Here is a 10,136-nt window from a genome sequence, read left to right as displayed (position 1 = left end):
CAGCCCTAATGGCAACGTGATTAAGGTCTGGGTTTAGTATCTTGGGATCCAAACCTTTGTCACAGATCGGAAGGTGGAGGAAAGAAAGGCCCCTGTGCTCCCAAACAGCTGAATATGTCACCCTCCAGTTCAGACTCGGCCAGAGACCTTGAGATGCAATGCACCATCCGCACCGGGAGACGTAGTCGCCGCTTCGGAGGTCGTGCGCGCCTCTGGGTCTCGTGCCGCACCCAGAAGTGCCGGGGTGGCGGGGAGGCTGAGGGGAGTTGGTAACGGCATCGCCATGGCAACAGTGACGTCCTTTTACCCTGGATCTAATTGGAGGAAACCCCGTGGCCGAAGCCGCAGCCTGCCGGCCAACCGAACTTCCCCGCGCCGACCCACCCTCCTAGCCTCCGCGTTCCCTCCCGCTCCGCCCCCCTCGCCCCCTTCCGCGCGCTCGGTCCTCATTGGCCAGCAGCGCGTCGGGGGGCGGGACTCTCGGGCCAAGCTCGGCGCATCATTGGGCGGCGGACCTCCCCTCGGCTCCGGGGTAGGCTGAGACGGGAGGGTCCTCAGCTAAAGCCAAAAGCAGATCAAAGTGGTGGGACTCGCGTCGCGGCCGCGGAGACGTGAAGGTGAGCACCTGGGTCGGCCCGCGGGCATCCTCCGGCCGCTCTGGGCTTGAGGGCCGGGCGGAGGTGCCGCCCTCGGGAGCAGCCGGCTGTCGATGCCGCTCCCCTCAGGGACGGCTCCGGGCGGGAAGGTGCGGGGCCAACGGTCGCTTCCATCTTGGGCCGGCCGGGCGGGGGTGGCGGGAGCGGTCGCGGCTCGGGCTCTGTGCGCGCGGGGCCTTCGCGCCGCCCCCGCCTCCTCCCGCCGCGGACCGCGGCCTCCCCGGGCGCCCGGCGGGGGCGGGGGCGGGGGAGAGGGAAATTCAAGCGGCCGCATGTGCTGGAGACAAAAGCGGGCGGCGGGCCGCATTGTCTGACGGCGCTCCCTCCCTGCTTTTTGTTCTCGCCTCGCCGCCCCGCCCCTCCGCAGCTCTCGAGGCTCCTCCCGCTCCGGGTCGGCGCTCTCCCTCGCTCTCCTCGCCCTCCGCCCCGGCCCCGGCCCCGCGCCCGCCATGGAGAAGACTGAGCTGATCCAGAAGGCCAAGCTGGCCGAGCAGGCCGAGCGCTACGACGACATGGCCACCTGCATGAAGGCGGTGACCGAGCAGGGCGCCGAGCTGTCCAACGAGGAGCGCAACCTGCTCTCCGTGGCCTACAAGAACGTGGTCGGGGGCCGCAGGTCCGCCTGGAGGGTCATCTCGAGCATCGAGCAGAAGACCGACACCTCCGACAAGAAGTTGCAGCTGATTAAGGACTATCGGGAGAAAGTGGAGTCCGAGCTGAGATCCATCTGCACCACGGTCCTGGTGAGTCCTCGGCGCGGGGAGCAGGGGAGGCCTTTTGTGCGATACTTTTCATTGAGAGTTTCGCGGGCACTGAAAGAAAGGTGAGCCGGGGCTTACCGGACTCTGCCGAGGTGGAGGGTTTCAGGTGAGCCCTGACTTGCCTTCTGTGTCTCTCCGGTTCTAGAGACTCAAGAGGCTGCTTTTCCAAGGATAAGTTCTTTTTTTTTTTTCTTTCCCCCAGATGCTGGGTAGCTGCCAAACGATGGAACTTGGAAACATCCAAGTAGGTCTCTGCGAGACTGAAAGGCGTTTTTAAGTTTCTTGTGCGGGGAGATCTGTGAGCTCTCTAATGGCTTCAGGCAGTTGAAAGAAGGCGCAGGCACCTTTTTGTTACAGACAATGTAGTAGGGATTTTTTCCCAAACCCAGTAATGGAAACTTGCTTCGAAAATCTGAACAGATACTTTATTTTTCAAGCAAGAGTATCTGTTGCGCTCCCCCCCACCCCCTATAAACAGGAGAGGAGGGGAGTTCAGTAAATGTCAAAAGGGCACAGCTCTATCTGAAGAACACAATGTCCTGGTAAATTTCAACATTTAATAACATTTCCTTGCTGTTGCACAGCTGTGCTTAAACACTAGTGTTGAAGGGAATTCGTTTCTAGTGTGGAGTGGACAAGGAAAGCTTTCCAGGTTTTGAACTGTCCAGTCTTAGCAAGGACGATTGTTGGGTGGAGTAGGTGGCTGCTGTGATTCACCCTTATTAGTGAGAGAGAACATTTTTAGCTTTGTCATTGCACGGATCTTTTGATCCGTAGGGTAAGTTTTTCAAATTGAAATACCAGCATTATATCCAGGAGTGTTTTTAAATGTTTCAGTGCTGCAAAGAGTCATTTCTATGAATAAAATAGGAAATAATCCGATATGGTTTGCCTTTCTTTAAGTGTCGCTTTTACAAGAGGCCTACTTATTTTTGATGTGTTTGTGCACATCATATTTTAGGTGGGCTTTGATAGACAAGCATAGTAGACTGGCGATTTTTTCAAAAGGGAGTGGAAGAAATAATTTCTCCCTGGCCCCCTCCTCCACCCCCGAAGCCTTCTTTCTTCATGTCATCAGAATGGTGGGGCAGGGAATATATTCCCCACCCCTTGTTTAAAAAAAAAAAATCCACGAGACTTTTTTAACCTCTTTTTCTAATACGATGACAGGCGATCCGGACAAAATCATGGCTGATGGAAATAACTGGTAAAGGGGGAAAGAAAGTATTGTAGACAGAGTGTGTACTAAAGTGGAGAAAACTTGAGATTATTTACTTTATGAAGTCAAAACTTTGTTGTATTTATCCGTGTGCTCTTAGCTTCCAGTCCCTGCTTGGCATTGAAGAAACACTTGTAAAAGCTTTTTGGACTGAATTGCTTGTATTAAAAAATTTTGCCAACTTGAAAGTAATGGTAGACTTCAACTTGAGTAACATATGGTAATGGCTATTAACAGCATTATCTGTTACCAAGGGAAGACTCACAAGAATTACATATGTTAAGGTTTTCTATATATGTATTTTGGGTGCTCTCACAGCATATTTCAGTCTCTGTTCAGTTTTTTACTTTTCAGTTAGTTATCTTGAAGCAATTCAGAATCACCACATGATTTTTCTTTTTCTCGAGCAAGGTGACTCTGAGCCGAAGGAATATTCGTTTTATTTTGTGGCTCTTATAAATTCTGATTTTTACGATAACATTAGTGGGGGAAGAGTTTTGCTTAGTTGATATGTAGCTTGAGAGATAGACCAGGTGACGTTAGAATAGAACTTTCATACAGACCATTTCAATGGGGACAACCCCTGAATTTAGGACAGTCTCTTTTATATACTGAGAAGAAATAGAATAGTTTAGCTTGATGAATCTGAGACACCAAGGCGTAAATGAAATATTCATAAAATGGCATAAGAAGCTAACTGGGGCTTGGTGGCCAACCTATAAAAAAATATCTTGGGAAAGCACTTTTTCAAGTTGGCAACTATATTGAGAGCTTTCTGTGTGCCAGGCATTGTGCTCTAAGCAATATGGGGAAGTACAAAACAGAATTGTGGATTTTGCCCTCTGATGATTCATAATTTAGAGAGCATGTGAGAGATACACAAACATAAATAACACAATATTCCCATCAGACAGTTAATGAACACAGTGCTATGTAGTCTGAAGGAAATAGAAACCTTTGAAAAGGCTTCACAAAGATAGGTTTTGGGGGGCTGAACATTGAGAGAAGAGGCTGGCAGAGGTGTCAGGATTAAAGGCCGAAGGAATACCTGAATATCCGGGATAGGGCTTTTTCAGGAAACAATGCGTCGGCATGGCTGGAGCAGAGTTCATGTGTAGAGTTGTTGCAGGAGACAAGCCTGGAAAGGAAGGCAGGAATGATCATTTATAGAAGGTTGGAGTAAGGGGGTTTCTTCATTTGGTTGATGGGAAACTGGAGTTTTTTTATGCCTGGGCATAACAAGATCCCATCTCTACAATAAATAAATAAAACTTGGGGTCTTGAACTTCTGGCCTCAAGCAGTCCTCATGACTTAGCCTCCCAAAGTCCTGGGATTACAGATGTCAGCCACCACTGTACACATAGCAGCATCTAGAATTCGTGGTTTGAGTGCTAACTAACCAGTCTGTGATCTGAACTGATGGACAAGGAAGTGATAGACAAGTGAACAAGAGTCTGATAATTGATGAGTTAGTAATTTAATAAGGAGTCTAGGAAAGTAGAGTAAAATCTAACATTTCTGAACATGCATGCTAATACAGGGTTTTCTTTTTTTCCTTTGGTGAACAGGAAGAAAAATTTGGTGTGGAGGAGGTGAGACTTGACTTGGTGGTTATAGAAGACTAGTAGAAGTAACATGAAGGATAGCCAAAATTTTGATAGCAAAGAGCAGATATTCTCAGCCTCTTCTTTCCCTTTCATACAGTAGATTGAGGCAGAATTACTTGAACCATGTATTCAAAATAACTCTGTGAACAACTCTCAACCCTTTTGATAATCATTGTATTGAAAGAGGTTACTGAACCGTGGAAGCAGAAAAAAAATGTTAAAATCCAAGAGTAAGGAACTATAAGTGGACCAAACTCTCTAAGATGAGAGGAGTTAGAGAAGATTTCATCCAGTTAGAGCTGTCTCTCAGTGTCATTGTAAAACTGAAGACTTTGGGCTAAACTTTCTAAGTCTCTTCCAGTTCTCATAGTTTGGGGCTGTAGGGTAAGTAGGTCCTAGCCATTCTGCTCTGCTCTGACATCCTTCTACCTCTTAAATGAGGAGTTTTTAAAGTCCAGGTTGAAGAATGTGAAGAATACATAACAGGTTGAAAACTGGTGACTTCAGCGAAATGGCTTCAGAAAGAAGTGAGGCAGAAGTCATTGGTGATCTTACTGAGTGTTGGGAGGAGCAAAATCTAGGCAAAAAAAAACTGGGCTTTGGCTGTGGTGGCTCATGCCTGTAATCCCAGCACACTGGGAGGCCAGGGCCGGTGGATCACCTGAGGTCAGGAGTTAGAGACCAGCCTGGCCAACATGGTGAAACCCCATCTCTATTAAAAATACAAAAAAATTAGCCAGGTGTGGTGGCACATGCCTGTAGTCCCAGCTACATGGGAGGCTGAGGCAGGAGAATCGCCTGAATCTGGGAGGTGAAGGTTGCACTCCAGCCTGGGCCACAGAGCGAGTCTCTTGTCTGAAAACAAAACCAAAACCCTGGGCTTAAATATTACAGGTAAGATGTTTAGGAGTCATTAAGAAGAACTTGGGTATGAGGGAAGGGCAAATGGAAAAAGTTAGAGGGGTTCACAAAGCCCCTCTGGGACTTGGGAACAAAATCTGTCATTTACAAAGTCAGTGACCTGGAATAAGAACCAGGCAGTTTGAATGTATACAAGATAATTTCTATCTTAAACATCATATTATCCTCTCCTGTACATCAGTTCTAGTAGAATTTCAGTAAATTGCTTCAGCATAATGCATAAACAAGTTCAGAAACTAAAGTGCATATTATGATTTTTAAAAATAAGAGTCAGTTAAAATAATATGTAGAGAATCTCTGAAAGTTGTCTGTCTTAGTGTAAAAGCTTTGTAACCTTAATTGAGTAATATGCTTGAATTTAGTTGTGTTTAAGTTTAATCTCAATAAAAAATGTCTTATGCTGGTCATTATTTTTGAGTAAGACTGATATGTTTTTCTTCGTAGTTAATGAATCTGAATGTGATTTTATTGACACAATGGAAAAAGTATGGACTCTGAATCAATTTTTGAATCATTGCTCCATTACCTTTTAGTTGCATGGACACTGGCAAATTTCTTAATCTGTCAGACTCTCTTTCTTCTGTAAATTGATGATGATGGTGCCTGTTTTTAGAGACTTGTAGTTAGAATAATGGCTCATAATTGACATTTACCAGGCATTCACTGCACACTAAACACTATTTTAAGCATTTTATACTCACTTTGCTCCGCTAAGGTAGGTTGATAGTATTTCTGTTTCACAGTTGAGGAGAATGAGGCATAAAGAAGTTAGTAATGTGGTCAAGATTAGAAAGCTAGTAAGTGATAAGAGCAAGGATTTGAACCCAAGTGGCGTAACTGCTTATGACATGGACCACAGTAGGCCCTAAGTGCATGGTGGCTCACTTAAGACCATGGTGTGAATTTCTGTTTTGAGGAATTTGTGCATTTTAATAAATACAAGACATTAATGCTTCTAATGAGGAAGGAAGGTAGATCTGTGATGGGCAAAACTCCCAGTCTGTAATATTGAAGACTTTCTTTTACACACAATACTGTAATAAGATTTTAAAACTCATTGACGTTGAGGGTTTTGCCTTTAGATTGTAGGCTGCTTAAAGGCAACAGTTTTGGGGAGGGGGGGAGTTGGGTGTTTTTTTTTTTTTTTGAGATGGAGTCTTGCTCTGCCACCCCGGGTGGGGTGCAGTGGCACCATGTCAGCTCACTGCAACCTCTGTCTCCTGGGTTTGAGCAGTTCTCCTCCCTCAGCCTCCTGAGTAGCTGGGATTACAGGCATGACCACCATGCCTGACTAATTTTTTGTATTTTTAGTAGAGACGTGCCTGGCCAGGGTTTTTTGTTGTTGTTGTTGTTTTTTAAAGAATGAAATGGGCTGGGCACGGTGGCTCATGCCTGTAATCCTGGCACTTTGGGAGCCTGAGGCAGGTGGGTGACCTGAGGTCAGGAGTTGGAGACCAGCCTGGGCAACATGGTGAAACCCTGTCTCTACTAAAAATACAAAAAGTTAGCCTGGCATAGTGGTGGGCACCTGTAATCCCAGTTACTTGGGAGGCTGAGGCGAGTTGCTAGAATTGGGGAGACAGAGGTTGCAGTGAGCCGAGATTGCACCATTGCACTCCAGACTAGGCGACAGAGCAAAACTCTTTGTCTTAAAAAAAAAAAAAAGGTGGAATAGAATATTGTAAGTTTAAGGTTAGATCCGTGTTGCCCAACCAGGTGATTTTTACCCACTCCTCGCTGCCCCCAGTGGAATTTTGGCAACATCTGGAGACATTTTGGGTTAAGACTTGAGGAAGGAAGGTGCTGCTCATGGCTAGCGGGTAGAGGCCTGAATGCTACTAAACATCATGCGGTGCACAGGACACTCCCCAACAAAGAACCCAGCCCCCCAGTGCCAATAATGCCAAGGTTGAGAACACCTTGGATTAGACCATAAATAAAATGAGCTGTACTAAGTTGTATTGGATTGTGTCATGCTGTCCTTTGATTTCTTCCTAACGTGTTGATATCTTACCTGAACCTCTTGTCTAGCTAGACTTGTTATTTTTCCCCTTGTCATTATTTTGTGTATGCTGTTAAACTCTACAGTTCACCTTACTGAAACTTATTCAGTGGGTCCTATTTTTTGTTTGATTTGGTTTGATTTGTTTTTATTTTTGAGACACAGTCTGGCTCTGTGGCCTGAGCTGTGCCACTGGGCTTACTGCAACTCTGTGGCCTGAGCTGCACCATCTGGGCTCACTGCAACTTCCACCTCCCGGGCTCAAGCCATCCTCCTACCTCAGCATCCGGAGTAGCTGGGACTACAGGCACTTGCCTGGCTAATTTGTATTTTTTATAGAGATGAGGTTTTGCCATGTTATCCAGGCTGGTCTTGAACTCCTCATGAGCTCAAGCAATCCACCCAGGCATGAACCACTGTGTCTGGCCGGGTCCTATATTTTCAAAGTGCCACCTCTTCATAGTTGTCTCCAAAGCCTTGAGATTTGCTCTTTTAAAAACTTGGCACAGACTGCAATTATATTGAAATCTATAAATGCAGTGAAAATTGATGAAGGGCAAATGTACTCCCCTCCATCATAGTAGCTTGGCATATGTGGTTCAGACTTTCTTTTTTCTTTCTTTCTTTCTTTTTTTTTTTTTTTGTGATGGAATTTCGCTCTTGTTGCCTAGGCTAGAGTGCAGTGGCGCAATCTCGGCTCACCTCAACCTCTGCCTCCGGGTTCAGGCAATTCTCCTGCGTCAGCCTCAAAAGTAGTTGGGATTACAGGCATGCACCACTACACCCAGCTAATTTTGTATTTTTAGTAGAGACGAGGTTTCTCCCTCCTGGTCAGGTTGGTCTCAAACTCCCGACCTCAGGTGATCCTACCGCCTCTGCTTCCCAGAGTGCTGGGATTACAGGCGTGAGCCACTGCACCAGGCCGTGGTTCAGACTTTTAACCCAGTGGTGAACATTTAGGTTGTAAACAGTTTTTCTCTAAACAACACTGGGAAGAAGATCGTTGTTGCATGCTTTATGCTAGGATTTACTTAGGTTCTTGGAAGTGGAATTTCCAAATCAAAAGATTTGCGTTTTTTTCCAGATAGCCCTCTGAAAAGGTATGCGTGTATGCTGTCATCAGCAGTGATTGAGAAGGCCATTCATTTCCTCTAACCCTTTCCAGCACAAGCAAGTTTAAGTCTCATGTAGTTCCATTTAGAACATGGCATGGCATGGGATTAGTTGAGTCAAGGTGTTGGTTTGGCAGTTGGGAAATCTGGTGGGCTCTTGGCTGTGTTAGTGTTCTCTATTTTTATCGTTAAGACCAATTTTTGTATTTAGCACTAATTGTTTCCAAATGGCAACAGAAAATGTATCTGAGTTTATACCATTGACTTTCTGGGTATCAAGGGGCTGGTAGAGAGGCATCATTTAAAAGATGTGAAGAGAAGACAAGTTTATCAGTTGCTACTTTAATTAAACTCTTAATCCATAGGTAAGTCAGTGATAAATATTTTATGATAAATTACTAGATTTTAAAGCATTGTTTGCATATTGAATATTTAAAGACAAAATGATGATAATACCTAGGACTTCAAAGTAATTGGGGGGATACAGATGAAACAGGAGTGTCTATGAAGTAATATAGTTGCAGCTGGCTTCAATTGGAATTCATTGTACTATTCTCTTTTCTCCTGTGTACCTTTAAAATTTCCCATTACAAGTTTTTCCTCCCCTAGAAATTCCACTCTTAGGTGTTTACGCAAGAGGGAATGATACATGGGGCCAAGACGCATAGGTACAAGAATGTTAATAACAGCTTTATTCTAAGAGCAGAAAACTAGAAATAATCCACTAGTAGGAAAATTGATAAACACTGATATATATACAAGTGGAATACTACTCAGCATTAAAAAGGAACAGACCGCTGGGCGTGGTGGCTCAAGTCTGTAATCCCAGCACTTTGGGAGGCCATGACGGGCGGATCACAAGGTCAGGAGATCGAGACCATCTTGGCTAACCTGGTGAAACCCCTTCTCTACTAAAAAATACAAAAAACTAGCTGGGCGAGGTTGCGGGCGCCTGTAGTCCCAGCTACTGAGGCAGGAGAATGGCGTAAACCCGGGAGGTGGAGCTTGCAGTGAGCTGAGATCCGGTCACTGCACTCCAGCCTGGGCGACAGATTGAGACTCCGTCTCTCAAAAAAAAAGGAACGGACCACTGATACTACAGCGTGAATGAATTTCAAAAACATGCTAGGTGAAAGAAACTCTGCATGAAAAAGTACATAGTGTGTGTGATTCCATTTATATGAAATTTTAGAACAAACACTGCTTGTTTGTGGTAGGGAAAAAAAAGATCAGGAATAACGGCCTCTGTGGGAGAATAGGCAGAGATTGATTGGGAAGGGGCAGGCTTCTAGGATAATTTTTTTTTTTTTTTTAATATTTTTAAGTTCTGGGATACATGTGCAGAACGTGCAGGTTTCTTTCATAGGTATACACGTGCCGTGGTGGTTTGCTGCACCAGTCAGCTTGTCATCTACATTAGGTATTTCTCCAATGCTATTCCTCCCCTAGCCCCCAACCCCCCGACAGGCCCCGGTGTGTGATGTTCCCCTCCTTGTGTTCATGTGTTCTCATTGTTCAGCTCTCACTTATGAGTGAGAACATGCGGTGTTTGGTTTTCTGATCTTGTGATAGTTTGCTGAGAATGATGGTTTCCAGCTTCATCTATGTCCTTGCAAAGGACATGAACTCATCCTTTTTTTATGGTTGCATAGTATTCCATGGTGTATATGTGCCACATTTTCTTGATTCAGTTTGTCATTGATGGGCATTTGGGTTGGTTCCCAGTATTTGCTATTATGAATAGTGCTACAGTAAACATACGTGTGCATGTGTCTTTATAGTAGAATGGATAATTGTATTCTTTAGTTGATACGGGTTTGAGTTTTATACATTCATCAAAACTCAGCAAATGTGCAC

At 45.2% G+C, this 10,136-nt stretch overlaps 1 protein-coding gene across 4 annotated transcripts in view; it reads left to right on the top strand.

The window, feature by feature from the left end:
- Positions 1–492: 492 nt before the first annotated feature.
- The window catches only part of YWHAQ (tyrosine 3-monooxygenase/tryptophan 5-monooxygenase activation protein theta), a 49,224-nt gene continuing 39,580 nt past the window's right edge, over positions 493–10,136 (top strand). The window contains exons 1-4 of one of the 4 annotated variants that reach the window (XM_021924562.2): positions 493–617; positions 1,024–1,399; positions 1,620–1,661; positions 4,206–4,229. In XM_021924562.2, the coding sequence (XP_021780254.1) occupies positions 1,106–1,399; positions 1,620–1,661; positions 4,206–4,229 (360 nt within the window). In that variant the 5' untranslated portion in view covers positions 493–617; positions 1,024–1,105. The remainder of the gene's footprint in view (positions 618–1,023; positions 1,400–1,619; positions 1,662–4,205; positions 4,230–10,136) is intronic. The other 3 variants (XM_021924564.2, XM_021924563.2, XM_003908257.4) reach the window with 3 other exon arrangements.

The sequence above is a fragment of the Papio anubis genome, chromosome 14 (genome assembly GCF_008728515.1).
Source record: "Papio anubis isolate 15944 chromosome 14, Panubis1.0, whole genome shotgun sequence".
NCBI lineage: Eukaryota > Metazoa > Chordata > Mammalia > Primates > Cercopithecidae > Papio > Papio anubis.
This window is presented reverse-complemented; position numbering and strand designations above follow the sequence as displayed.